Raw genomic sequence first — 24,799 nt, 5'->3', positions numbered from 1 at the left:
TCTGTGTGTGAAGTTGAGTCATACTCTATATGCAGCCTCTTGGTGTGCACACTGTAGGAAGTGGGTGGCCCCCTGTCCTGTCAGTGCCGTCCTGCAAATAGTCCTTCAGTCACAGAGCGTGGAAATATGTGTGTGTGCTTGTGCGCACTTACACTTGCAACTGTGTGCATTTCTTTGCATGTGGGAAAAGCAAAGTAAGAGTAACACACACTTACAAGATAAACATATGAGAACAGTCAATTGGGATATAACCCCTTTATACCTTTATATGGAAGGAAGAAAAAAAAACAGCTGAAATGTACACGAGACCTAAGCATTTAGAATGAGTGACAGGGGAGAGCTCAAATATGGTGTAGCACTACTCTCTGCACTCCCCCTGTGTGAGAACGGGCTCAAGTCCTTTGTTCAAGGGAAGCTTATGCCATTCCCACAGATGAGGTGGTGTTTCTGGAGTCTGTAAAACCAGAGGGCTCTCGATTAGCGTTTTCAGGACTGGGACGTTCCACGGCCATGTCTGAAAAAGGGCCTGGCTGCAGCTCTTTCTTGAATGAGGCGGAGCCACAATGCAAGTGTGCCGCAAGCACACATGCACAGACACATGGGTGGACCGCGAAATAGCTGGAACTCCTATTTTTTAGCCTCACAATATTGAAAAACTGTTTCAAAGGGTTATTTCCCCCAGTGTTCCCTAAAATTAAAAAGACTTGTTTAAAAAAGTAGCATACAGTCAGTGATGTTTATTTCCAACTTTCTGTTTACTTCACAGGGAGGCACAGTGGTTGCCTCACCGCAAGAATGTCAAGGGTTCAAATCCAGGCTGGGCCTTTCTGTGTGGAGTTCCGGTTTTCTCCCACGGTCCAAAGACGTGGAGGTAGGCTAATTGGAGACTCTGAATTGCCCGTAGGTATGAGTGTGTGAGTGAATGGTGATTGAATGGGGTGTGCCCTGTGACAGATTGATGTCCTGACCAGGGTGTATTCCTGCCTCTAATTTGGTAAATCTTTTCACTTCAGCCATGACATAACATTTTATAATTTCTCGAATGTACTGGTTAATAGGATTCTTGTTTAAAGTAAAAAATACAAAAGAATTCAACAAAAAAAAAAGCCTACGTTTCATTTTCATTTATTAGATTTATTTTTGGGAAGACAGCAGATGGCGCCATCACCACATCTTTCCTGGGTGGTCGTTCCTGATAACCTAGGGGCGTAACTATACAACTTAATGACAATACCATAGTGGTACTCTGAAAAACAATACAATTTCTCTGAATTTATAACAGTATGATACAATTAATGACTAATCACAATACAATGTCATTAGCTGCGATGTGAATGTGAACATTAGATTTGACAGATTCCCCCCCACCCCACTAACTCTCAAGAAATCACTGTAATAATAGTATACATTTCAATGTTAAGTGCCTTTAACTTCAGTGCCTCAATCTGCCTAAACAAGGTTTGCGATACAAATTATACATATCACAATGATGCAGTTGCATTGTGACGTTTGCCTTGCGATGCATTGATGCACCGGTTTTATTACACATCCAACAATGATGCATGATGGGTAGAATTTGCCTTGTTTTCCTTGATAACACTTTGATAGGTATAAAAGTAACAAATAATACGGTGATTTTGGATATTCGTACTGTATTACTGAAATGTGTAACTGGTCTTTCCCCGTTTTATAAAATACAGACGGACCAAAGAAGCCCTGAAGCGATAATTTCACAAACACCTGTACACAATACTACATATACACATTTTAATAAATGAGCATTTTATTGAATTCATTTTACTGAATACCGTGTGGTTTAAAACAAACTCACTAAAATGTTATGACACAATCCAATATAGATGATTTGAACACTACACTACCAAGGCATGCATCCTAAATACAGAAAACAACAGTGAGTGTCCCAAATCTAATTCTGTGGTTAAAAAGATAGAACTGCAAGTATTGCCTGAACATTCTGCATGTTCATGGCGTCCATGGAAACGTGTCCCACTGAAGATCCCTTAAATGATTGTAGAAAATGGCTAAAATATAAATGAATACAGAAACTATTCCATAAAATGAAAGAACAAGTCCAGGCAGTAATAAGATTACTCCATAAAATACAGCGCTTAGCATTTCTTTAAATATTTTGCACAGCACCTCAAATATTACTATAGTACGACAATCTGTGCCTGCCGACATCTCCAAAGCTGTAGGAAAAAAAATCATAAAAATGTCACTCAAGTAATCCTGACAGATGACAGGAGTTCATAAATAATGAGAGGCTTCCTCCCCACATTTCCAATCAGTGCGAACAAAAAAAAAAAAAAAAGCTATTTCTGGGTAAAGCTACTTACATACTGAACAATGTACAGACTTCAACAACTGCAAAAGGTAAGCCACTGTGTAGTTTTATGCGACTTAACAGAGGAATTATTTTAACACCAAATGTTGACAGAAGCAGTGGAAATATGCATTTGAGCATAGTTGACATGCCAGTGAATATGCATCTTCAAACTTTAAAAAAAAAAAAAAAAAGCAAAAATAGGTGTCATTTTGGACACGTATGAAGGTGCCACATTCAGGAAAGAACCACGCTCAACATTTATAGCAACAGTTGAACCTAAAAGCCTGTGTGGTGCTCTGAGCAGGGCAGCTGGCTCTCTACCCTCCACCCATACTGCCAGAGCCTTGATTTTCAGTGCTCTGCCACTTCCTACACTGTGTTTCCAGTTCTAGTAGAGCGCTCTCTGCTTTTTCCCCGTCTGAATAAAGTGAAAATACACAGAAGCTGGCTGGCACACCATCAGTGGAATGCTGTTATGTGCCGATGGAAGTCTTACTGTATATACCCTAGTCTAATGATTTACAAGTTATGTACAAATTACTTAGAGACTGCCAATCACAGCCTCTATTTCCATGCACTCTTTTAAAGAGTGCTTAACTGGACTGCAAAACCTCAAATCAGTGTACATCCTAAACAGAAGTGTATTGCACTCGTATTCCAGGCCCTTTGTTTAAAACACGGATCTACAGTAAGGTACTCCGCGGTTACATTCAGAAAAGAGCTGTGATCGGTGTCTTGGTTTAACAATACCTATTTATGCCTTCACAGACAGGTGAGGTCAGCAGGAGAGAGCCTCTGCCACTGCTCAGAGCTGCCGTTTTGTTTGACCGCGAGCGCGTGCGGTCCTTCTACCCCACCTCTCCTTCATCCTGCCGCGTCGCATATTCTGCAGGTTTCAACCAACACGATAAAACTGAAACGAGTAACAGACTGGCGCCCATTCCAGGGAACACTGGTACATTCCGGTACAGAAGGAATCTTTACCCAGGTGTCTTTAAAAATTAAAAAATTAAAAATGTGCGACGAACGAGGAGAGCGGGAATACATAGCTTGATCTATTTAGCACATTTAACAGAACACGAGTAGACAGACATTTTAATCCATGACGACATCCTGAGAGTCTTTAATCTTAGGTGAAGGCTGTTGAGCTCCAGTCTACGCAGCTGGACTGAAGCATATCTGGCGATGTTTATGGCCTTCAACAGCTTTCAGTGGCTCCTGCTGGGGAAGAACAACTTTTTATGGTCATTACCCACAACTTCTTATTTTTGAAATGCAGCAATAAAACACTTATTTGGTCTTTGCAAACATTGAGCACAAGCACTAAGAATGTGTTCCTCAGATGGGAGATGAGAAGTTGTACTGCAGGGGAAAGGAAGTAATAAATGCAGTGTTTGATGGGTGATGCATAACCTAAGTTATTTGGGAAGGGTACAATAATTATGTTTGGTGAAATAAACAGCATTCACGCTTCAGGCTTGAAATTATTCTTACTACCACTGCATACTAACAATTTCAGTCGTTTACTATTTCAGTAGTGCTGGATGACACAAAATTGTTCGCTGCAGTATATGAGGTAAAATGAGGATTTACCTTGTTACATGCTGTTGGGACCATTAGTTGGGAGGCTTGTCACCATTAGTAGGAGCTGGTAAAGAGTAAAAAGGGACAAGACAATTCTAAAAACCACTTTGCCATTTCCCTTCTGAAACCTGAAAAACTAGCATGAAAAAGTACAACTATTACACTAATAACTGCCAATTAATAGTAGTTCTGTCTTGCCATTTTGATGCAAACTCAAAATGATAAAAAAAAAAATTTGATCATAATTAAATTTACATTCATTTTTTAAATTACATTCTTTTTTGAGTTTACACTGTTCCATTCCATAAACTAAATGTCAACATTTATCAGTGGCAATCTGTTCTTGTGGAACACACCAAGTTCTTCACAACTTTTCATCTCTATTGGAAATATACGATTAAATAGAGGACTTACTGAGTGGCGCAGCTTTGTCATCACTGGTATTATCCAGGGTTTCAGGAACTGTAAAAACATATTTGTTAGAAACAGTCATTTTCAGAATATACAGACCACCACCCCAGATTTGTTCATTTTTATTCCATCCAAAAAATGAATTTGTTCATGGCAATTTTTCCCCTTGCGATAAGTCCAGTTCTGAAACGTGTCGTGATTTACGGGAGAGCCATTTATGAGCACATGAAAAAGCCAAAGCTTATGGGGTGAAGGCACCAGGAGATGCACCATCGCTTCATCTGACAAAAGTAACACATATGATGCGTACAGGCTGCCCTGTCATACAGTAAGTGTTGAGCCCTGCAGCCTGGCTGGTCCTTTCTGATACACATAGTGCATGTATGCACATGCACATATTGTTTGATATATAGTTTGAAAACGTTTAATATTAGCTAATCCTTTGACAGGTAGAAAAGTAACAAACAACTTGCACCTCAAACACTGTATTATCTGGAAAGGGAAGTCTATGTATGGTGAAATAAACAGCATTCAGACAGAATTGTTTTTACTTGCTACTGCCACAGGCTAACAATGTCAGTCATTTACTACTTGAACAGAGCAGGATGACACTGTGGTTCCTTGTTTGAAATATGAGTAGAAGAGGATTTACCTTCTGATGTCTCATTAGCTCCATCTTGATTACCAGCAGCATTTTCTAAATAGAAACAGCATGAAAGGTAAACTAACTAGTACACTAATAACTGCCAATTCATAGTAGTTCTGTATTGCCATTTTAATGCAAACTCAGCATGAACAGTATAAAAAATGTTTTGAAATATTTGATCATTTTAAAATTTAAATTCATTTTTTAAATTACATTCTTTTTTGAATTTACACTGTTCCATTCCGTAAACTAAATGTCAACATGTATCAGTGGCAATCTGTTCTTGTGGAACACACCAAGTTCTTCAGAACTTTTCATCTCTATTGGAAATATACGATTAAATAGAGGACTTACTATTGAGTAGCACAGCTTTGTCATCAATGGTATTATCCAGGGTTTCAGGAACGGTAAAAACATATTTGTTAGAAACAGTCATTTTCAGAATATACAGACCACCACCCCAGATTTGTTCATTTTTATTCCATCCAAAAAATGAATTTGTTCATGACAATTTTTCCCCTTGCGATAAATCCAGTTTTGAAATCTGTCGCTGTGATTTACGGGAGAGCCATTTATGAGCACATGAAAAAGCCAAAGCTTCTGGGGCGAAGGCACCAGGAGATGCACCATCACTTCATCTGACAAAAGCAACACGTGATGCGTACAGGCTGCCCTGTCGTACAGTAAGTGTTGAGTCCTGCAGCCTGGCTGGTCTTTTCTGATACGCATAGTGCATGTAGGGAGAATTAGCCTTGCGATCGATGTGGAATATCTCAAAATAGTTTCGAAAAGGTTTAATATTAACTAACCTTTGACAGGTAGAAAAGGAACAAATGGATAATACAGTGTTTGAGGTGCAAGTTATCTTGAAGGGGAAGTCTATGTATGGTGAAAAACAGCATTCAGACAATTTTTTTTACTTGCTACCACTACAGGCTAACAATGTCAGTCATTTACTACTTGAATAGAGCAGGATGACACTGTGGTTCCTTGTTTTAAATATATGAGTAAAAACAGGACTTACCTTCTGGATCTTTAGCTCCACCTTTATCAGCATCAGAATTTCCTAAACAGTAAACTGGGTCATGAGAAAACGACCAGCATGAAAGGTGCAACTAGTATGCTAGTAACTGCCAATTCATAGTTCTTCTGTCCTTTTTTGCCATGTTGGGGTAAACTCAACATACAGGCACATGCACAGTTTTTAATGAAGTAAAAGTCATTTTTAGAAAATAAAGCTCACCACTCCACATTTTTTTGTCATTCTATCAAAAAAATAAATATGATTTGTACATATGACATCTTATGAAACCCATAAAATTCCATCAGAATTAGTAGCAAAGGAAACCATCCTTTAGTGAATGTGCCCCTGATGTGTTTCCACAGCTTTATATTATTCTTCTTTTAAATTCTATATTCTATTTATCAGTACATAAATCTAGGATGCATCACCCAGTCACAGCATTGTCTGTTGAGCATTACCTCTCGTCCCACGGCAAGTCTGCACGAATTCTGCAGAAAAACAATAAAGTTAATTACAAGACAAAATTTCTGCGCGATCATTTTATAAAATGTATGATCGTGACCCAAATGTTTTTTTTTTTCCCCCATTTAAGTTTGACCTTTCATTTTACTAATACAGTGAAGTAAAGGTAAAAATGCCTCACAATCTCTTTCTTTCCCCACAGAAAATGAGTTTGTGCCCAGCATACAATAGTCACAGGGCACAATGGACCTACCAGGCAAGTGTTTCAAACTAGCAGGATATTGCATCATTTTCAAAAGCATTTTGAAAAGGCCCTTTATGAAATACGTGGAGCATCTTCATCTTATGAACAACACATTTTGCTGTAGAGTGAACAATGTTCCAAAACAGAAAAATCAACGCAAAGAGAGACTTAAGAACTAAGCAGCACTGTGTACAAGGTCTTTCTCTCCAGAGTAAGTATACTTTGCGATCTTGCTTCTTCATAAGTTTGTCAATACTGAATGCCTGATTAATATAATAAAAATATAATAGTCAAAAATATAATTGCCAATACTCAGCAAAAGAACACCTGGATCAGACATTCTAATATCTTCTGACAACACACATTACCTCCACTGTATATGTTTGTTTTTTGGGGAGAAAATACTTACTCATCAGTTGTTTTCTTTTTATGAATGCAATTACTCCCAGCAAGATGAATAGCCCACTTAGCAAACCAACAATAATTTCAACCAGTGGTTTAGGTTCTAAAGGCAAAAGAAATGATACGCCACAATTAATGTTATGAATACAACTCTGAGTTGTAAACCATGTTATGGATACAATTCTCATTAACTGTAAATGATTGCTTAATCACAACGATTGATATTAACAAAACAAATTATATTAATCTGTATAAATGCATATAAACAAATCCCATTGTCCTGCACCACCTTTATGGCTGCACATAGGCTATGTATTACTGAACAGCATAACTCTCTAAAGGTAAAATGTTGGGAAAATAGCACTTTACTCCGTCTGCTTACTTGGAAATGGGATGACTTCGTCACTCTCAGCAGAGCTCACAGGGTTGCTGAAGATACATGTGTAAGCTTTTCCAACCGTGTCATCTGTCTTCTCAAGTACCCAGGTTCTATCGTACTTCTGCAATTCTTCTTCACCCTTTCTCCAAGCATACTGAACTTTAAAGGTGGTATTACTCTTACAGGTCAATACGCACATGGATTCAGTGCAGTTCTCCAGAACAATTATTGGTTTGGAAACAGGATCTGTTGATCAAGCAAAGAACAGCTGTATCATAGATAATCTAAGCGACTGTCTACACTCCATTACCTTTCATAGCGCTAATCTATAGAAGGCTGCCAATCTGAGCATGTGAATATTCAGTGTATGACTACTGCATTCATCAATGGAAAGAAATACTAGTCTGTCTGAGTACTTGATTTAATGAGTTTATGTTAAATATTAAATGTTAAAACCAACAGTAAGTCCAACTGGAGTTTCTAAAGGCAAAAGAAATTATACGCAACAATTAATTTTATGAGTACAACTCTGAGTTGTAAACAGTGTTATGGATACAATTCTCATTAACTGTAAATGATTGCTTAATCACAGTGATATTAACAAAACAAATTATATTAATCTGTATAAATGCATATAAATAAATCCCATTGTCCTGCACCACCTTTATGGCTGCACATATGTATTACTGGACAGCATAACTCTCTAAAGGTAAAATGTTGGGAAAATAGCACTTTACTCCATCTGCTTACCTGGGGGAAATGGGACGACTTGGTCACTCTCAGCAAAGCTCACAGGGTTGCTGAAGTTACATATGTAAGCTTTTCCAACCGTGTCATCAGTCTTCTCAAGTTCCAAGGTTCTATCGTACTTCTGCAATTCTTCTTCACCCTTTCTCCAAGCATACTGAACTTTAAAGGTGGCATTACTCTTACAGGTCAATACGCACGTGGATTCATTGCAGTTCTTAACAATGATTGGTTTGGAAACAGGATCTGTTGATCAAGCAAAGAACAGCTGTATCATAGATAATCTAAGCGACTGTCTACACTCCATTACCTTTCATAGCGCTAATCTATAGAAGGCTGCCGATCTGAGCATGTGAATATTCAGTGTATGACTACTGCATTCATCAATGGAAAGAAATACTAGTCTGTCTGAATACTTGATTCAATGAGTTTATGTTAAATATGATTATGATGACGATACAGGGGTACAGAAGAGACAGCTTTACTTACCGAGTAACGTCAGCTTCCATTTTTTGGTAGCTTGAATGCCATTTACATCGGATGAATAAACTCCATTAAACCTTGAATCTAAATTTGTGATCGTCATTTCTCCTGTTATTTTGTTCAGAGACGTGGAACCTTTGAACTGGCGATAAGCGTCAGTTATCCCGCCCTCCGACTCGATTGCTTTGTCATCCCCATGTTTCCAAACGATGCGGTTGAGTGAGCCAGACAATGAGCCGGGGGATAATGTGATTTCTCCTCCTTTCTTTCCATATACTTCATCACCTAAGGAAGGGGTTGTGTACACGTCATGCAAAAGCATTTCTGTTACAGGACATGTGTGTGTATGTTTGTAGCACTTTCTTGTATTTAAAGGTGAAGCGCCTCACTTAAACAGCAAGGATGGAAACAAGCAGCATCAAACTTTACGTGTCAAATCTTAACACACAGGATGCCATTACAACACTTTTCCTCATTGTGTGCGCAGAATTGTCATTGCATACACATATCAAGATTCCAATAAATGATGTGTGGGAATTGCCTCAAGTAATTATATTTTTACAATCAAAACACAATGGTGACGTGTACTGGCTAATTGTATCAACAATCCAGAGGATATACATATACGTATATACAACCCTATTTTAGATGAGATTAGTTTACATTTTATTGTCAGATTTCTCTGAATTTTGTTCTGTATCACAAGCCATACACAGGGGGACAGACACATTGGTATGCTGAAATATGACAAACAGATGAAAGATCAATCACTTTGTCAAAGGTATTAAATCTGTTATAGCCTATTATTTCTTTCGTGTACATAGCAAACTGTTATGCCACAGTCGGGTAAGATATAATAGCCTACAAATACAACCAACTTTCTGAGCATCTTTCTCCAAGCCAATAAGATGACCGTACTACGTTGTAGCTCAGAAGTTAAGGCATGCGAAGATTGTAGGCTAGACCTTAACCTTTAATGATAATTCGTTAAATGGGACAACAATTTTCACAGCTTTCCATTTGCCCAGTAGGCCTATTTCACAAGATGGCGACCAAAACCGGATGTAGGGATACTTTGTTTCCGGTTACCGTTGCTACGGACGCAAGTCCATTTCTGACAGCGAAAAATTGAGCCTGAACAGCAGCAGTGTGAAGCTAGCGACAGTAAGGACTTTCGCGCGAGTCTGAAAATTTCAAAATAAAAGTCAGACGATAAAACCACTATTACGTTCAACAAAATGAAATTAATTAAGGACAAATCGGACTGCAGTCCTAAAATATGAACTATTCGTTTTCTATTTGTACAATATTAAAACAACTTAGATTTTAAAAACAGACATTGTAAAACTATTCACAACACTAATATTAATTACAAACAAATCTGTCTTCATTTTTTCTATTTTTTCCCCCTACATTTATAACAATGACAATGCAAAAATTTAAAAGGAGAATTGAAGATACACCCAAATACACCCATTACTTTTAATTATTATTGCAATATCTAATACAACATTACATTAGTACATGAGTTTAACTGAATGGTAAGGCAAGAATTGGAGTAATTTAAAATGCATTACTTCAACATTCTGTGCTACCTTGTAACATCAACTATGCTCTGCTGCCTCCCCTGGACATGTTGTCTCAATCATATGGGGGTGTTTTGAATACCTTGGACCCTCCACTCTTCAGATATGGTGTCACTTATATCAAATAAGCGTCATAGAAAATGTGGCTGGGGTTTGAACATGCAGTACATAGGCGAATTTCATTCAATTAAGTTCAAATTGCTTTATGATAGCATAACAGATAACATGCTCTGCTGCCTCCCCTGGACATGTTGTCTCAATCATATGGGGGTGTTTTGAATACCTTGGACCCTCCACTCTTCAGATATGGTGTCACTTATATCAAATAAGCGTCATAGAAAATGTGGCTGGGGTTTGAACATGCAGTACATAGGCGAATTTCATTCAATTAAGTTCAAATTGCTTTATGATAGCATAACAGATAACATGCTCTGCTGCCTCCCCTGGACATGTTGTCTCAATCATATGGGGGTGTTTCGAATACCTTGGACCCTCCACTCTTCAGATATGGTGTCACTTATATCAAATAAGCGTCATAGAAAATGTGGCTGGGGTTTGAACATGCAGTACATAGGCGAATTTCATTCAATTAAGTTCAAATTGCTTTATGATAGCATAACAGATAACATGCTCTGCTGCCTCCCCTGGACATGTTGTCTCAATCATATGGAGGTGTTTCGAATACCTTGGACCCTCCACTCTTCAGATATGGTGTCACTTATATCAAATAAGCGTCATAGAAAATGTGGCTGGGGTTTGAACATGCAGTACATAGGCGAATTTCATTCAATTAAGTTCAAATTGCTTTATGATAGCATAACAGATAACATGCTCTGCTGCCTCCCCTGGACATGTTGTCTCAATCATATAGGGGTGTTTTGAATACCTTGGACCCTCCACTCTTCAGATATGGTGTCACTTATATCAAATAAGCGTCATAGAAAATGTGGCTGGGGTTTGAACATGCAGTACATAGGCGAATTTCATTCAATTAAGTTCAAATTGCTTTCTGATAGCATAACATATTGAATGAAATTCGCCTATGTACTGCATGTTCAAACCCCAGCCACATTTTCTATGACGCTTATTTGATATAAGTGACACCATATCTGAAGAGTGGGGGGTCCAAGGTATTCAAGACACCCCCATTTCATTGAGACAACATGTCCAGGGGAGGCAGCAGCGCAGTATATATGTAATGCTATCAGAAAGCGGTTTGGATTTAATTGAATGAAATTCGCCTATGTACTGCATGTTCAAACCCCAGCCACATTTTCTATGACGCTTATTTGATATAAGTGACACCATATCTGAAGAGTGGGGGGTCCAAGGTATTCAAGACACCCCCATTTCATTGAGACAACATGTCCAGGGGAGGCAGCAGCGCAGTATATATGTTATGCTATCAGAAAGCGGTTTGGATTTAATTGAATGAAATTCGCCTATGTACTGCATGTTCAAACCCCAGCCACATTTTCTATGACGCTTATTTGATATAAGTGACACCATATCTGAAGAGTGGGGGGTCCAAGGTATTCAAGACACCCCTATATCATTGAGACAACATGTCCAGGGGAGGTAGCATTGACCTATACTAGCAGTAGAGAGGAATACGCTGTTTAGTTGAACCACAACATTTTCTATCAAATGTTCTATCATGTTTATTTGATATCTTTGTCATCATATCAATTTAGTGAAGGGCTGTATGCAGTAAATGTGCATTGTTAATTCAAGTGTTAACAGATAACTTTTGGTCTGACTCTGGAATGTGGGTCCAAATGGTATCTATTTAGAGTTTAATTAGCACTGGACATTTTATTGTGTACTAACAAACCCATGCCACATAGTTTATCCTACAACAATTAGCCAGGAAGCTATCATCTAGAGTTGTTAGAACACCTCAGTGGTAACATGACCTATTAATTATGACAAATATGCTGGAATCAGTTTTATATTCTCCTAAAAAAAGCAAGATCATAGTATTTCATATTTAGACTTACTGCACTTCCAAGAATCAACATGGCAGAAATATAAAGAAAGCTTTATAAAAATGCACTGCCTTTTTAATTGGAATTATAATTATAACGGAGTATTTTTACATGTCAAAACGTCGCTAGTTTAGGAAATAAACTTTGAGATACGCGTTTCTCGCTTTCGCGCATGCAGACTTTTATTTTGAACGTTTTCCGACGAATCTGCCGTCTTACTGTCGCTCACTGTCGCTCATTTCACGGAACTCTGAACAGCGACGTGTTCTCACAGTCCCTAATAGCTCTGCCAAAGTTCACTATGTCCGATGTTGTCCGCATTGTCGAAGCATTGCCAGTGAACGTTAAGCGGTCTAAACTAGACAAGGGATATAAATTATTTTTGAGATGTTTATATTCGGTTATGAAGGTAAGTATAACGTTAGCTCTGGTTCGCCAGAAAGCTAAATAGCTAGCTTGCTAACCACAGCAAGTTAGCCGATTAAAGAGATATTTCACTTCGAAATAACATAAATTATTTTCTGGAGGTGACTCCATTGTGTTTTCGTAGCGTGAAGCAACATCTGATGTCCGTTAACAGGGTCTCTGTTCCTCTCGGCTGTCCCGAAAATAAATGAATAGGGAGCCTGACTGGTGACAGCTGTGAGGAAAAGCGATTCTGTTACGTTGACGGTCAGCAGGGGAGGCAAAGCTATGCAAGTACAATGTGTTAGGCTCCACAAAATTACTTATGTTATACCGAAGTGAAATATCTCTGAACTAAGTTTTGTACTACCGTTACTATTTTGTGACATGTTGTTTGTGCTGTACTTGTTCTAATAAAGATTTATATTGCTTGTCAAATCGCCTGCTAATGCCGGTGTTCAGTTCACTACCGAGCTGTTTGTTTTCATCGCTGATAAAAACTACCCACACATTTTAAAATCAGCTGATATATCTTAAGTAGGCTTGTCGCGATGTCCGTCAATACATTTTGTAATTACAATTCACAACTAAAATAAACGTGCATCTGCAGTTTCAACATTGAATATCCAAATATGTGCTTGCTAACAAGCTATCTGGCTAAAACGTAATTTGCTAATCATAACATAAAATATAGCTAGCTAACTGATTTTATGACATTCTTGAGTAACAAGTACCACATGACTGAAACTGCGTTAGTTCTCAATGAATGATAAAAAAAAATAAAATAAAAACATAAAAAACAAAGGAGTTGGAAGGGGACTCAGACATTTAGACCAAAATGTGTGAGGAGAAAAGTTTAATATCTAGTGTAACCTTATTCACAAAGCAGTAGCTAACTAGCTAGCTATCGTAACGGGTTAGTTTGCAACATTATGACAGTCATGCTCCCTAGCAAGTTTTTTTCGTATTTTGGAGTACATCTGTGGGAAAGCTGTGAAAGGGCAAATAAATTATTTTCGAATTGGTACAGAGGGGAACGCTACAAAACAAAAAAGCTCTTCGTCGCTGCCATTGTTTTGGTGGCTGTTAAGATGACCGGAAATGAGAGACCACTACATCCGGTTTACATACCCGAAAATGTGAAATAGGCCTGTTACTGCTATATTTCCGCATATGCTGCCTTGTCGTGACAAAAGGGAGTTGCCCCTTTGTAGTCAAAGCTATCGTCGGTCTAAGTTAGCTAGCCTTGCTAGCTACATAGTTATAGCTAACCGCATTACTTCAAATTCGGCCGTATATAGTTTTAAATTCTACAATAACGTGCGATCCCGCACACACATAACGTACACGTGCCATTTGTCGCTAGTGGTTGTTTAGGCCTAGATATTTTCAAGAACAGGCCCGAACACTGAACATTATCCTTATGTGACCGTTGATTTCCGTAGCTGACTCCTGTACATTTATAGTACAACTCACCTGCTGCTAGAATCGATGATGCCAAAACATTTAACAAGAAAACGACAAGTTTACTGGTAGGCATCGCTGTTCTGTCCGTACTGTCTACTGATGTTCTTATCGATAAAATAATCCAAGTCGCTAGCCGTAGCAACTGCTTGTCCTCCCAACCAACTTCGTCTCAAAAACGAAACTGAAACTACTTTTCGTCGACGTCTACTGCTGTGTTAGTCTAATTGTGAAACAAAAGGTAATGTAAATGGGGGTTAGCGATATCGTAAAAATAAAGCATACTTAAAACGACAAATTGTAAAAGTTGCAGTTATTTTCCCATGTAAATAAAAGTACATAAAGCACAATTCGTAGCCGCTATTTCCAAAGTCCATGGGTCGTAGACATGCGTGTTAGATGGAGGTGCAAGCCCTGTAACGCCGAAGTAGGAAGCAAGGCTCATTTGCAGTTCAGCAACAGCTTTAGAACATAATAGCCTCAGCGGAACGAGTGAACGAGTAGGCCTATAACATAATTTAGCTAGCTAGTATCATTATCGTAATAAATGTTAAACAAAACACGTTTAAAGAAAAAAGGGGGTTGAGGGAGAGGGCCTCATACTCTTAATATATTTCAGAGCGTACCATTAGATTGAAGTTTTTTTGTATTAGCCTATTTCTTTTGATCATATTACCATAAATACGCCGTTATCTTTTAAATAAAGAGAAGGATGGTTGAATTTGTACATATTTAGCTCCATGTATAAAATGTGTTGCCATAATCAGAATTTGATTAGTCTATTAAAAAATACATGCGTGTCCTTCACTCCAAAATATACATTTTCCCTAGTAATATGTTCCTCATCGCCTTGATCTTAAGCTAGTCTGAAATACTGTCGCAGAAAGCCTGGGGCTATAACCAAAATACAATTTTAAAAAAATGAATATTGGTGTTAATGTCGCTTTATACCTTATATGGGGGAAACGATAATCTAATTATTTATTTAATGTAGATTTGATGTAATTTTCAGAGAAAATTAAGCATATTTTCACAGTCATCGTTATGAATCCTGTCATCAATGGATTTCAAAATAAGTTTTATTTTGCGTTCAGAAGTCAATGTGGAACTCCAATGTTTTGCACTCGCACTGCAGACATGCGCAGTACAAACCTACTTCCAGGACTTCACAGCTTACATTGGATGAGGGTGTGCTTTCGTGTCTCTAATGTGCATGTTTATGCTTTAGCGGCTAGCCTGTAGCTCTCGAACAACCTTGGCTGAGTTTATTCATAAACATAAACCACGGAACATAAACCCTGTATTCACGTGCTGTATGCCTCGACTGACAGGTGTGATACCTCTGGAAAGGGCGGACAAGCGCTGTGCCTTCAAAAATACATGCATTGTGTAGTTGCATTTAAATTAGAAAGGTGCTTCAAATGATTATGGCAGTGTCACAAGAACCCACCTGTGGTGACACGTGGTTATGTACCAGCTTTGTAAAAAATGCAGGTCAACAGATTATTTGCATACAATTCCTGATTTGCATAAATGTACAGAAATGTGCAGAAATCCTTTCTAGGGTGCAATTTTTTTAATTATTATTATTAAAAAAGACTTCCCAAATTGTCCCAGTTGCCTTTTTCCCATTTTTCTGATTAATTCCAGAAATATTCATAGTGAAGCACTGATAGCCTGTTTGTAAATGGCACTATACAAAGCTAAGACTGACTGCTTGATACCCAGCATCCCTAACTTGCTCTGATTGAATGGGTTTGTGGCTAGTTTCTTTACGTTTTCTTTTCCCTTTGTTTGTCTGTTCTTTCTCTACTCCTTATAAGTCTATGGAGGTTTTAAGGATAGGATCTTTAAATGTAAACGGAGCTAGAGATAAAGAGAAACAGGCATTGTTATTCGAGTATATTAAAATGAAACAAACGCATTTAACTTTTTTATAAGAGACGCATAGCGATAAAAACAATGAAGCCGAGTGGGGATATTTTGGCCCCTTTCTGAAGCCCTTAAGATTCATCTTTTGGTAAAAAGTAAATGAACTGTGGGAATAGAAGCTTGTTCGAGATTAGGTGTACATAATTTCACCCGTAAAAAATGAACATCATTTTTAAGCAAATCTACTGTATGTTGGTTGCCACATATGCAGGTGTTTATTAATTCTTTCTTGATGTTCACCAGCTTCGGAAATTAACAGGTTAAATAACCTTGTATCCTGGATCTTATTCCCATTCACTTATCCAAATCACCCAAGGGTATATTGCACACTAGTGTATTGTTATGTACAATGCCACATTTGTCACATAGTAAGATACTTTTCACAGTTAGCCAAAATAACTGGAACTGAAAACAGAATAATATTTCTGCCACTCCCAATGACTAGTGATTTCTGAAAATACCTGTAGTTACCTCTCTCAATAGTGCCAGATACATTAAGCCAGTGACATCAGAGGGCAGCAGTGTAGTATAATGGGTAAGGTTGTACCCTTGAGCAAGGTACTTAACCTGTATTGCTTCAGTATATATCCAGCTGTATAAATGGTCATGTAAATGCTACGTAAAAGTTGTGTAAGTCGCTCTGGATAAGAGCGTCTGCTAAATGCCTGTAATGTAATCTAATTTAGGTGAGCTGGCATACTGAAACAAAGTTGTCTTAAACCTGTTTTGAAAGAGTAGACTATTGCAGACTGCAGGTCTTGCTGCATTCACTACTGAACTGAATTACATTACTAAACTGGTGAGAGACCTACATTACAGGACACAAATGGAAACCAATTAATCTGCTTACTTAAGGGTTTCATGTTAGGAAATTAAATGCAGAAGATGTGTACATTCATATACGAAGTTTACCAAACTCAGTGAGAGTATAGGCCTCCACTGCTGAAAGCTCAAAAGCAGAGAATCTCAAGCTCTGCCACAAACTTGGTCATTTTGTCTATATTTTTGTCATTTAAATTATATTCTAATTAACTTTGTGACTTTTTATGTTTTTTTCCCCCCTTTCTGTTTGGCTTTACATATAGTGCCTTTTGTGGTACTATACACACCAGGAGCACTTCCACTGAAGGCCATGCAACCCTCTGACAGTCTCATGCACTTCACAATATCATATCCTACAGTCCGCATAATACTACAGCTACAGGAGAGACTTAGTGGCGATTGGCGGGGATGAATATCACTCTCTGATGACAACAGATAGCCTCTGGATGCCTGTGGAAGATAATGTGTGGAACTGTTCTCTAACACTGTGAGGAACAAGGGAGGTATTGCAGTGACACTCACTTGTGATGAAGATGGTTACATCAGAAAGAATTCCACAATACTGGAGACAGACATGGAAGAGGAGTCTGCAACCTCAAAGATTATAAAAACTCACTTTAGGGCAAAGTACGGGTAAAGTATCTTTGCTGGGACCGTGATCAGTCTTTTCCATATTACAGAGCTGAGAGCAAAAGTACAAAGTGTAGCACATTGTGGCTGATGAATGATGCTGGGTAACCTCCGTCAACCAGAGCCATTGATTTAAGGCACACAAGTGGCAAGTTGTTTCACATGCTTACACAGGCATAACTGATGTGCAGACCCTGTGACATTTGTTTCATTGTGCTGTGAGTTTTGGCAGACTAAAGGCAGGTGTGACGTAAGTTTCACGGGTAAGTCAGAAAATTTTGCACAGTGATGATAATCTACGCAAGCCAGTAGCAAATCTCTCTTTTTAGTGTACACTTAGTTTAAGAGCTGTGAGCAGTAGGCTATTAAATAAGGGTGAAATTCTATTTTAGGTTTAAATCTAGCAGAGAGTTAAGAGCTTTATGAAGAGCTTTGGTTACTTAGAAACTCTCATGCTTTGTCCTACCCTCTCTCCCCCAATGTGTTTGCATGTCAGCACTGCTGACCTCTGACCCCTCCTCACATGGCTATGAACAATGGGAAGGCTCTCCTGAATTCCTCTGTTAGGCAATCGTGTCAGCTTGAGCCAGCCCTGGCCTGCACCCTGAAGTGGTGAGTGCATGAATGGATATGGGGTTTAATGAGTAATCCTCTGCTGAACTAAGACTCCCAGGCTGTGGATTCTTTAACCAGCTTTTATGGAGATTTTACTCAGCTGGAGAAAGCACAGCACTTCAAAGCCAAAGTACCTGTGCTGTTAAAACAGTCATACACAGACTTTTTGGGGGGCATATGTGCAACAATAGTAAAGTAAAAAGGGGCACTTGTGGTAAGGACCTTTAAAAATTAAAATTAAAAATTCCCTGCTAAAGATTCCATCTTAAACCAACCTAAGCTGGTCAAGATTGTTTAAGATGTTTTCAACACTTTTACATGGTTAACCAGCTGACCAGCCTATATAGTTACCTAGCCAGCTAGACGGACAAACAAACAGCAATATTTACATAAGTTACGCTTTCCACCGCAATATTTAAATAAAATCAATCCACCGGTGTGTTAGCAATTTAGACCAACAATCGCACTTGATCACAAGAAAAACGGCCCAATCAAACCACACCTCAACAAACTGTTTCTGGATACCGCATTCACGTGATTTTCTCATGGCACTTGAGGAAGATGCAGAAGTCGGCTACTCAATTTAACAACGAAAATTAGCCTACTGAGCAATTACGAAACAATTTCAAAACTTTTCCTGATGTTGTGGGAGTGATGGTTTTGAAGTCAGTGGCAACCGCTGGAAGAGAAACGGTGAGTAGGCCTGACGTGGTTGATTTGTCAGGCCATGGCGTAGAGTTGGTTGTGCAGTGAAAATGAGACACTGCCAAACATTCCTTTAATGGATGGCAAATTTCGTCGCTTTTTTAATAAAGGCCGTTTACGTTTGAAACGTTTCTGATTGCAGTTATCCCAGTAAAGTAAATTAATTAATTCATGAAAATGATTGAGGGACTGATGACTGCTGTCAAATAGTATTTCAGGTTTCTGATTTGCCCTTGTTCAGTACGTTTGTCTCCACAGCAGGCCTGCACTCTAGATAGCACTGCATGTCTCTGTCTGCACAAGGGTGGATATGACCCTGTTTGAGTGACACGGCAGGTCCACATGAACATGAAAGCCCGTGTTTCTCTTACCCGAGCAACCTGTAGGAGTGTAGCTTCAGTCTAAAAAAAAAATAAAAAAAATCACAGATTAGCAGCAATTAGATTTAGTGTTTGTACTGGTGTATTGTTGAATATTTTCACGTTGTATCTTCGTGTAAATATGGAATTCATTACCAAAAAACGTTATATTATCAGCACTAACCCCTTTCAGGGTACAATACAATGGTAAATATTATAGAGGTCCGAGTAACAGAATTAGTATTAACCCTGCTGATGGTGTTATGGAACAATGAGTATTGCAGAGAGTACAGTAACAGAGTAACAGTATTAACCCTGCTGGTGGTGTTATGGAATAGTGAGTATTGCTGAGTACCGTAACAGAGTGACAGTATTAACCCTGCAGATGGTGTAATGGAACAGTCTGTGCTTTGTGGATTAGGATGAACGGAAGCATGCAGGCATGTGACTCAGCATCCTGACAGACTTGCTCCTGCAGGAAAGAGGTGGGAGGAGTGCGTTCATGTAAGAGGGAGTCTCAGCTGAGGGACTTTCTTGGGTGTGATGATTTGATCCAATGAATACAGTGTAGAGGCTGCGTGTATGTGCAGCACATTTATTTATGTTTGTTTGTAAAAGGCTGTGATTAGATTAGATGGATGTGACTTGAATCAAAATGTATACATTATTGAAGCTGCTGGGACTTTTTGAGCACCAAAAAAAAAAAAATTTAATCCCAAAAACTTGCCAAACAATGTCTGGAAGGTCCTGCATGAAGTTTGAAACATTGTAACTTCTTTCCATGAGAGCTTTTTAGCAGTGTTATCTGAAAGTGTCCCTAGAAGAATTTCAGTGGCCAGGTGAACACTCTCACTTCAAGGTATTTTTTTATTTAAAAACTAAAAAGCATTTTTCACAAAGTGTCAAATGTTTTGACATGTAAAATAAAGCTTTAGCTTTTGTTATTCATCACAAGAATGCAAAGACATCAAAGATATGATGGCTGTTTGCAACCAATGACAAAGGCAGTTTCCAACGCACAACTGGTGGCCCAGTTCAATGCAATAATCACAGTGCCAGTGTTCGCTGCTGACTGACTGAGCATTGTTGAACAAACGTAATGCCGTTTTCTTCAGCATCAATACATATCCTTCATTAGTGAAAAATATAATTTTCCCAAGTGAACAAAATGTGTCCTCTAAAACCCGAGCACACTTTATTGTGCCGAATTGAAGCTAAATAAGATACTTTGCATTTGTGACACTGATACGGTCGTCATTTATAAAGAAGGAACATCCACACTGAAACCGTGTGCACTGAACCACTGTGTGTGGGGGAAACGGTACCGTCCGCTCTCACAAAAAGACCACAACCACACATGCTCTCTGGTAGACCCTTCCATAGATGAGTAAAGTGAGTGACAGGGGAGAGCTCAAATATGGTGTAGCACTACTCTCTGCACTCTCCATGTGTGTGAAAGGGCTCAAGTCCTTTGTTCAAGGGAAGCTTATGCCATTCCCACAGATGAGGTGGTGTTTCTGGAGTCTGTAAAACCAGAGGGTTCTCGATTAGCGTTTTCAGGACTGGGATGTTCCACGGCCATGTCTGAAAAAGGGCCTGGCTGCAGCTCTTTCTTGAATGAGGCGGAGCCACAATGCAAGTGTACCGCAAGCACACATGCACAGACACATGGGTGGACTGCTAAATAGCTGGAACTCCTATTTTTTAGCCTCACAATATTGAAAAACTGTTTCAAAGATTTATTTCCCCCAGTGTTCCCTAAAATTAAAAAGTAGCATACAGTCAGTGATGTTTATTTCCAACTTTCTGTTTACTTCACAGGGAGGCACAGTGGTTGCCTCACCGCAAGGATGTCCTGGGTTCGAATCCAGGCTGGGCCTTTCTGTGTGGAGTTTCGGTTTTCTCCCACGGTCCAAAGACGTGGAGGTAGGCTAATTGGAGACTCTGAATTGCCCATAGGTATGAGTGTGTGAGTGAATGGTGATTGAATGGGGTGTGCCCTGTGACAGATTGATGTCCTGACCAGGGTGTATTCCTGCCTCTAATTTGGTAAATCTTTTCACTTCAGCCATGACATAACATTTTATAATTTCTCGAATGTACTGGTTAATAGGATTCTTGTTTAAAGTAAAAAATACAAAAGAATTCAACCAAAAAAAAGCCTACGTTTCATTTTCATTTATTAGATTTATTTTTGGGAAGACAGCAGATGGCGCCATCACCACATCTTTCCTGGGTGGTCATTCCTGATAACCTCGGGGCGTAACTATACAACTTGATGACAATACCATAGTGGTACTCTGAAAAACAATACAATTTCTCTGAATTTATAACAGTATGATACAATTAATGACTAATCACAATACGATGTCATTAGCTGCGATGTGAATGTGAACATTAGATTTGACAGATTCCCCCCCACCCCACTAACTCTCAAGAAATCACTGTAATAATAGTATACATTTCAGTGTTAAGTGCCTTTAACTTCAGTGCCTCAATCTGCCTAAACAAGGTTTGTCATGTAAATTAACAAGTCATCGCAATACAAATTATACATATCACAATGATGCAGTTGCATTGTGACGTTTGCCTTGCGATGCATTGATGCACCGGTTTTATTACACATCCAAAAATGATGCATGATGGGTAGAATTTACCTTGTTTTCCTTGATAACACTTTGACGGGTATAAAAGTAACAAATAATAAGGTGATTTTGGATATTCGCACTGTATTACTGAAATGTGTAACTGGTCTTTCCCCGTTTTATAAAATACATACGGACCAAAGAAGCCCTGAAGCGATAATTTCACAAACACCTGTAAACAATACAACATATACACATTTTAATAAATGAGCATTTTATTGAATTCATTTTATTGAATACTGTGTGGTTTAAAACAAACTCAGTAAAATGTTATGACACAATCCAATATAGATGATTTGAACACTACACTACCAAGGCATGCATCCTAAATACAGATAACAACAGTGAGTGTCCCAAATCTAATTCTGTGGTTAAAAAGATAGAACTGCAAGTATTGCTTGAACATTCTGCATGAGCGTCCATGAAAACGTGTCCCACTGAAGATCCCTTAAATGATTGTAGAAAATGGCTAAAATATAAATGAATACGGAAACTATTCCATAAAATGAATGAATAAGTCCAAGCAGTAATAAGATTACTCAATAAAATACAGCGTTTAGCATTTCTTTAAATATTTTGCACAGCACCTCAATTATTACCAAAGTATGACAATCTTTGCCTTCCTGCATCTCCAAAGCTGTAGGAAGAAATATGTCAATCAAGTAATCCTGACAGATGACAGGAGTTCATAAATAATGAGTAGCTTCCTCCCCACATTTCCAATCAGTCTGAACCTTCACAAAAAAAAAAGCTATTTCCAGGTAAAGCTACTTACATACTGAACAATGTACAGACTTCAACAACTGCAAAAGGTAAGCCAGTGTAGTTTTATGCGACTTGACAGAGGAATTATTTTAACACCAAATGTTGACAGAAGCAGTGAAAATATGCATTTGAGCATAGTTGACATGCCAGTGAATATGCATCTTCAAACTTAAAAAAAAAAATTTTGTTGCAAAAATAGGTGTCATTTTTGACACCTATGAAGGTGCCACATTCAGGAAAGAACCACGCTCAACATTTATAGCAACAGTTGAAGCTAAAAGCCTGTGTGGTGCTCTGAGCAGGGCAGCTGGCTCTCTACCCTCCACCCATACTGCCAGAGCCTTGATTTCCAGTGCTCTGCCACTTCCTACACTGTGTTTCCAGTTCTAGTAGAGCGCTCTCTGCTTTTTCCCCATCTGAATAAAGTGAAAATACACAGAAGCACCAGCTGGCTGGCACACCATCAGTGGAATGCTGTTATGTGCCGATGGAAGCCTTACTGTATATACCCTAGTCTAATGATTGACAAGTTATGTACAAATTACTTAGAGACTGCCAATCACAGCATCTATTTCCATGCACTCTTTTAAAGAGTGCTGAATTGGACTGCAAAACCTCAAATCAGTGTACATCCTAAACAGAAGTGTATTGCACTCGTATTCCAGGCCCTTTGTTTAAAACACGGATCTACGGTAAGGTACTCCGCAGTTACATTCAGAAAAGACCTGTGATCGGTGTCTTGGGTTAACAATACCTATTTATGCCTTCACAGACGGGTGAGGTCAGCAGGAGAGAGCCTCTGCCACTGCTCAGAGCTGCTGTTTTGTTTGACCGCGAGCGCGTGCGGTCCTTCTACCCCACCTCTCCTTCATCCTGCCGCGTCGCATATTCTGCAGGTTTCAACCAACACGATAAAACTGAAACGAGTAACAGACTGGCGCCCATTCCAGGGAACACTGGTACATTCCGGTACAGAAGGAATCTTTACCCAGGTGTCTTTAAAAATTAAAAAATTAAAAATGTGCGACGAACGAGGAGAGCGAGAATACATAGCTTGATCTATTTAGCACATTTAACAGAACACGAGTAGACAGACATTTTAATCCATGACGACATCCTGAGAGTCTTTAATCTTAGGTGAAGGCTGTTGAGCTCCAGTCGAGCAGCTGGACTGAAGCATATCTGGCGATATTTGTGGCCTTCAACAGCTTTCAGTGGCTCCTGCTGGGGAAGAACAACTTTTTATGGTCATTACACACAACTTCTTATTTTTGAAATGCAGCAATAAAACACTGATTTGGTCTTTGCAAACATTGAGCACAAGCACTAAGAGTGTGTTCCTCAGATGGGAGATGAGAAGTTGTACTGCAGGGGAAAGGAAGTAATAAATGCAGTGTTTGATGGGTGATGCACAACTTAAGTGGGAAGGGTACAATAATTACGGTATGTCTGGTGAAATAAACAGCATTCACGCTTCAGGCTTGAAATTATTCTTACTGCCACTGCATACTAACAATTTCAGTTGTGTACTATTTCAGTAGTGCTGGAGGACACAAACTTGTTCGCTGCAGTATATGAGGTAAAATGAGGATTTACCTTGTTACATCCGTTACGCGCTGTTGGGACCATTAGTAGCACCACCTAAAGAGTAAAAAGGGACAAGACAATTATAAAAACCACTTTTCCATTTCCCTTCTGAAACCTGAAAAACTAGCATGAAAAAGTACTATTACACTAATAACTGCCAATTAATAGTAGTGTTGTCCTGCCATTTTGTTGCCATCAATTCAGCATGAACAGTATAAAAAATGTTTTGAAATATTTGATCATTTTTAAATTACATTCTTTTTTAAAAATTATACTGTTCCATTCCGTAAACTAAATGTCAACATGTATCAGTGGCAATCTGTTCTTGTGGAACACAAAGTTCTTCACAACTTTTCATCTCTATTGGAAATATACGATTAAATAGAGGCCATACTGAGTGGCACATCTTCGTCATCAATGGTATTATCCAGGGTTTCAGGAACAGTAAAACCATATTTGTTAGAAACAGTCATTTTCAGAATATACAGACCACCACCCCAGATTTGTTCATTTTTATCCCATCCAAAAAATGAATTTGTTCATGGCAATTTTTCCCCTTGCGATAAG

At 38.7% G+C, this 24,799-nt stretch overlaps 1 protein-coding gene and 2 long non-coding RNA genes across 37 annotated transcripts in view; 1 reads left to right on the top strand and 2 right to left on the bottom strand.

Moving 5' to 3' along the window:
• The window catches only part of LOC118213757, a 116,589-nt gene that overhangs the window by 31,026 nt on the left and 60,764 nt on the right, over positions 1–24,799 (bottom strand). For 7 of the 34 annotated variants that reach the window (XM_035392875.1, XM_035392876.1, XM_035392880.1 and 4 more), the window contains exons 10-17: positions 8,250–8,492; positions 7,503–7,745; positions 7,128–7,223; positions 6,471–6,500; positions 6,013–6,066; positions 5,343–5,357; positions 4,995–5,039; positions 4,343–4,393 (exon numbers count right to left, since the gene is read on the bottom strand). In XM_035392875.1, the coding sequence (XP_035248766.1) occupies positions 4,343–4,393; positions 4,995–5,039; positions 5,343–5,357; positions 6,013–6,066; positions 6,471–6,500; positions 7,128–7,223; positions 7,503–7,745; positions 8,250–8,492 (777 nt within the window). Of the gene's footprint in view, positions 1–1,119; positions 3,569–3,940; positions 3,996–4,342; positions 4,394–4,994; positions 5,040–5,342; positions 5,358–6,012; positions 6,067–6,470; positions 6,501–7,127; positions 7,224–7,502; positions 7,746–7,926; positions 7,980–8,249; positions 8,493–24,799 lie in introns of those variants that run through there. The other 27 variants (XM_035392877.1, XM_035392878.1, XM_035392890.1 and 24 more) reach the window with 18 other exon arrangements.
• LOC118213761 lies at positions 2,245–22,827 on the top strand. The gene is made up of 2 exons (XR_004762515.1): positions 2,245–2,343; positions 22,642–22,827. It is a non-coding gene; the product is annotated as an uncharacterized LOC118213761 (long non-coding RNA).
• Positions 22,078–24,614, bottom strand: LOC118213760. 2 transcript variants are annotated; one of them, XR_004762514.1, is made up of 2 exons: positions 24,242–24,614; positions 22,078–23,866 (listed from the first exon to the last, which is right to left on the bottom strand). It is a non-coding gene; the product is annotated as an uncharacterized LOC118213760 (long non-coding RNA). The 2 variants fall into 2 exon arrangements; XR_004762513.1 differs by having other exon boundaries at positions 22,078–23,869; positions 24,242–24,367.

This window comes from Anguilla anguilla, chromosome 15, assembly GCF_013347855.1.
Source record: "Anguilla anguilla isolate fAngAng1 chromosome 15, fAngAng1.pri, whole genome shotgun sequence".
In the NCBI taxonomy this organism is placed as follows: Eukaryota; Metazoa; Chordata; class Actinopteri; order Anguilliformes; family Anguillidae; genus Anguilla; species Anguilla anguilla.
This window is presented reverse-complemented; position numbering and strand designations above follow the sequence as displayed.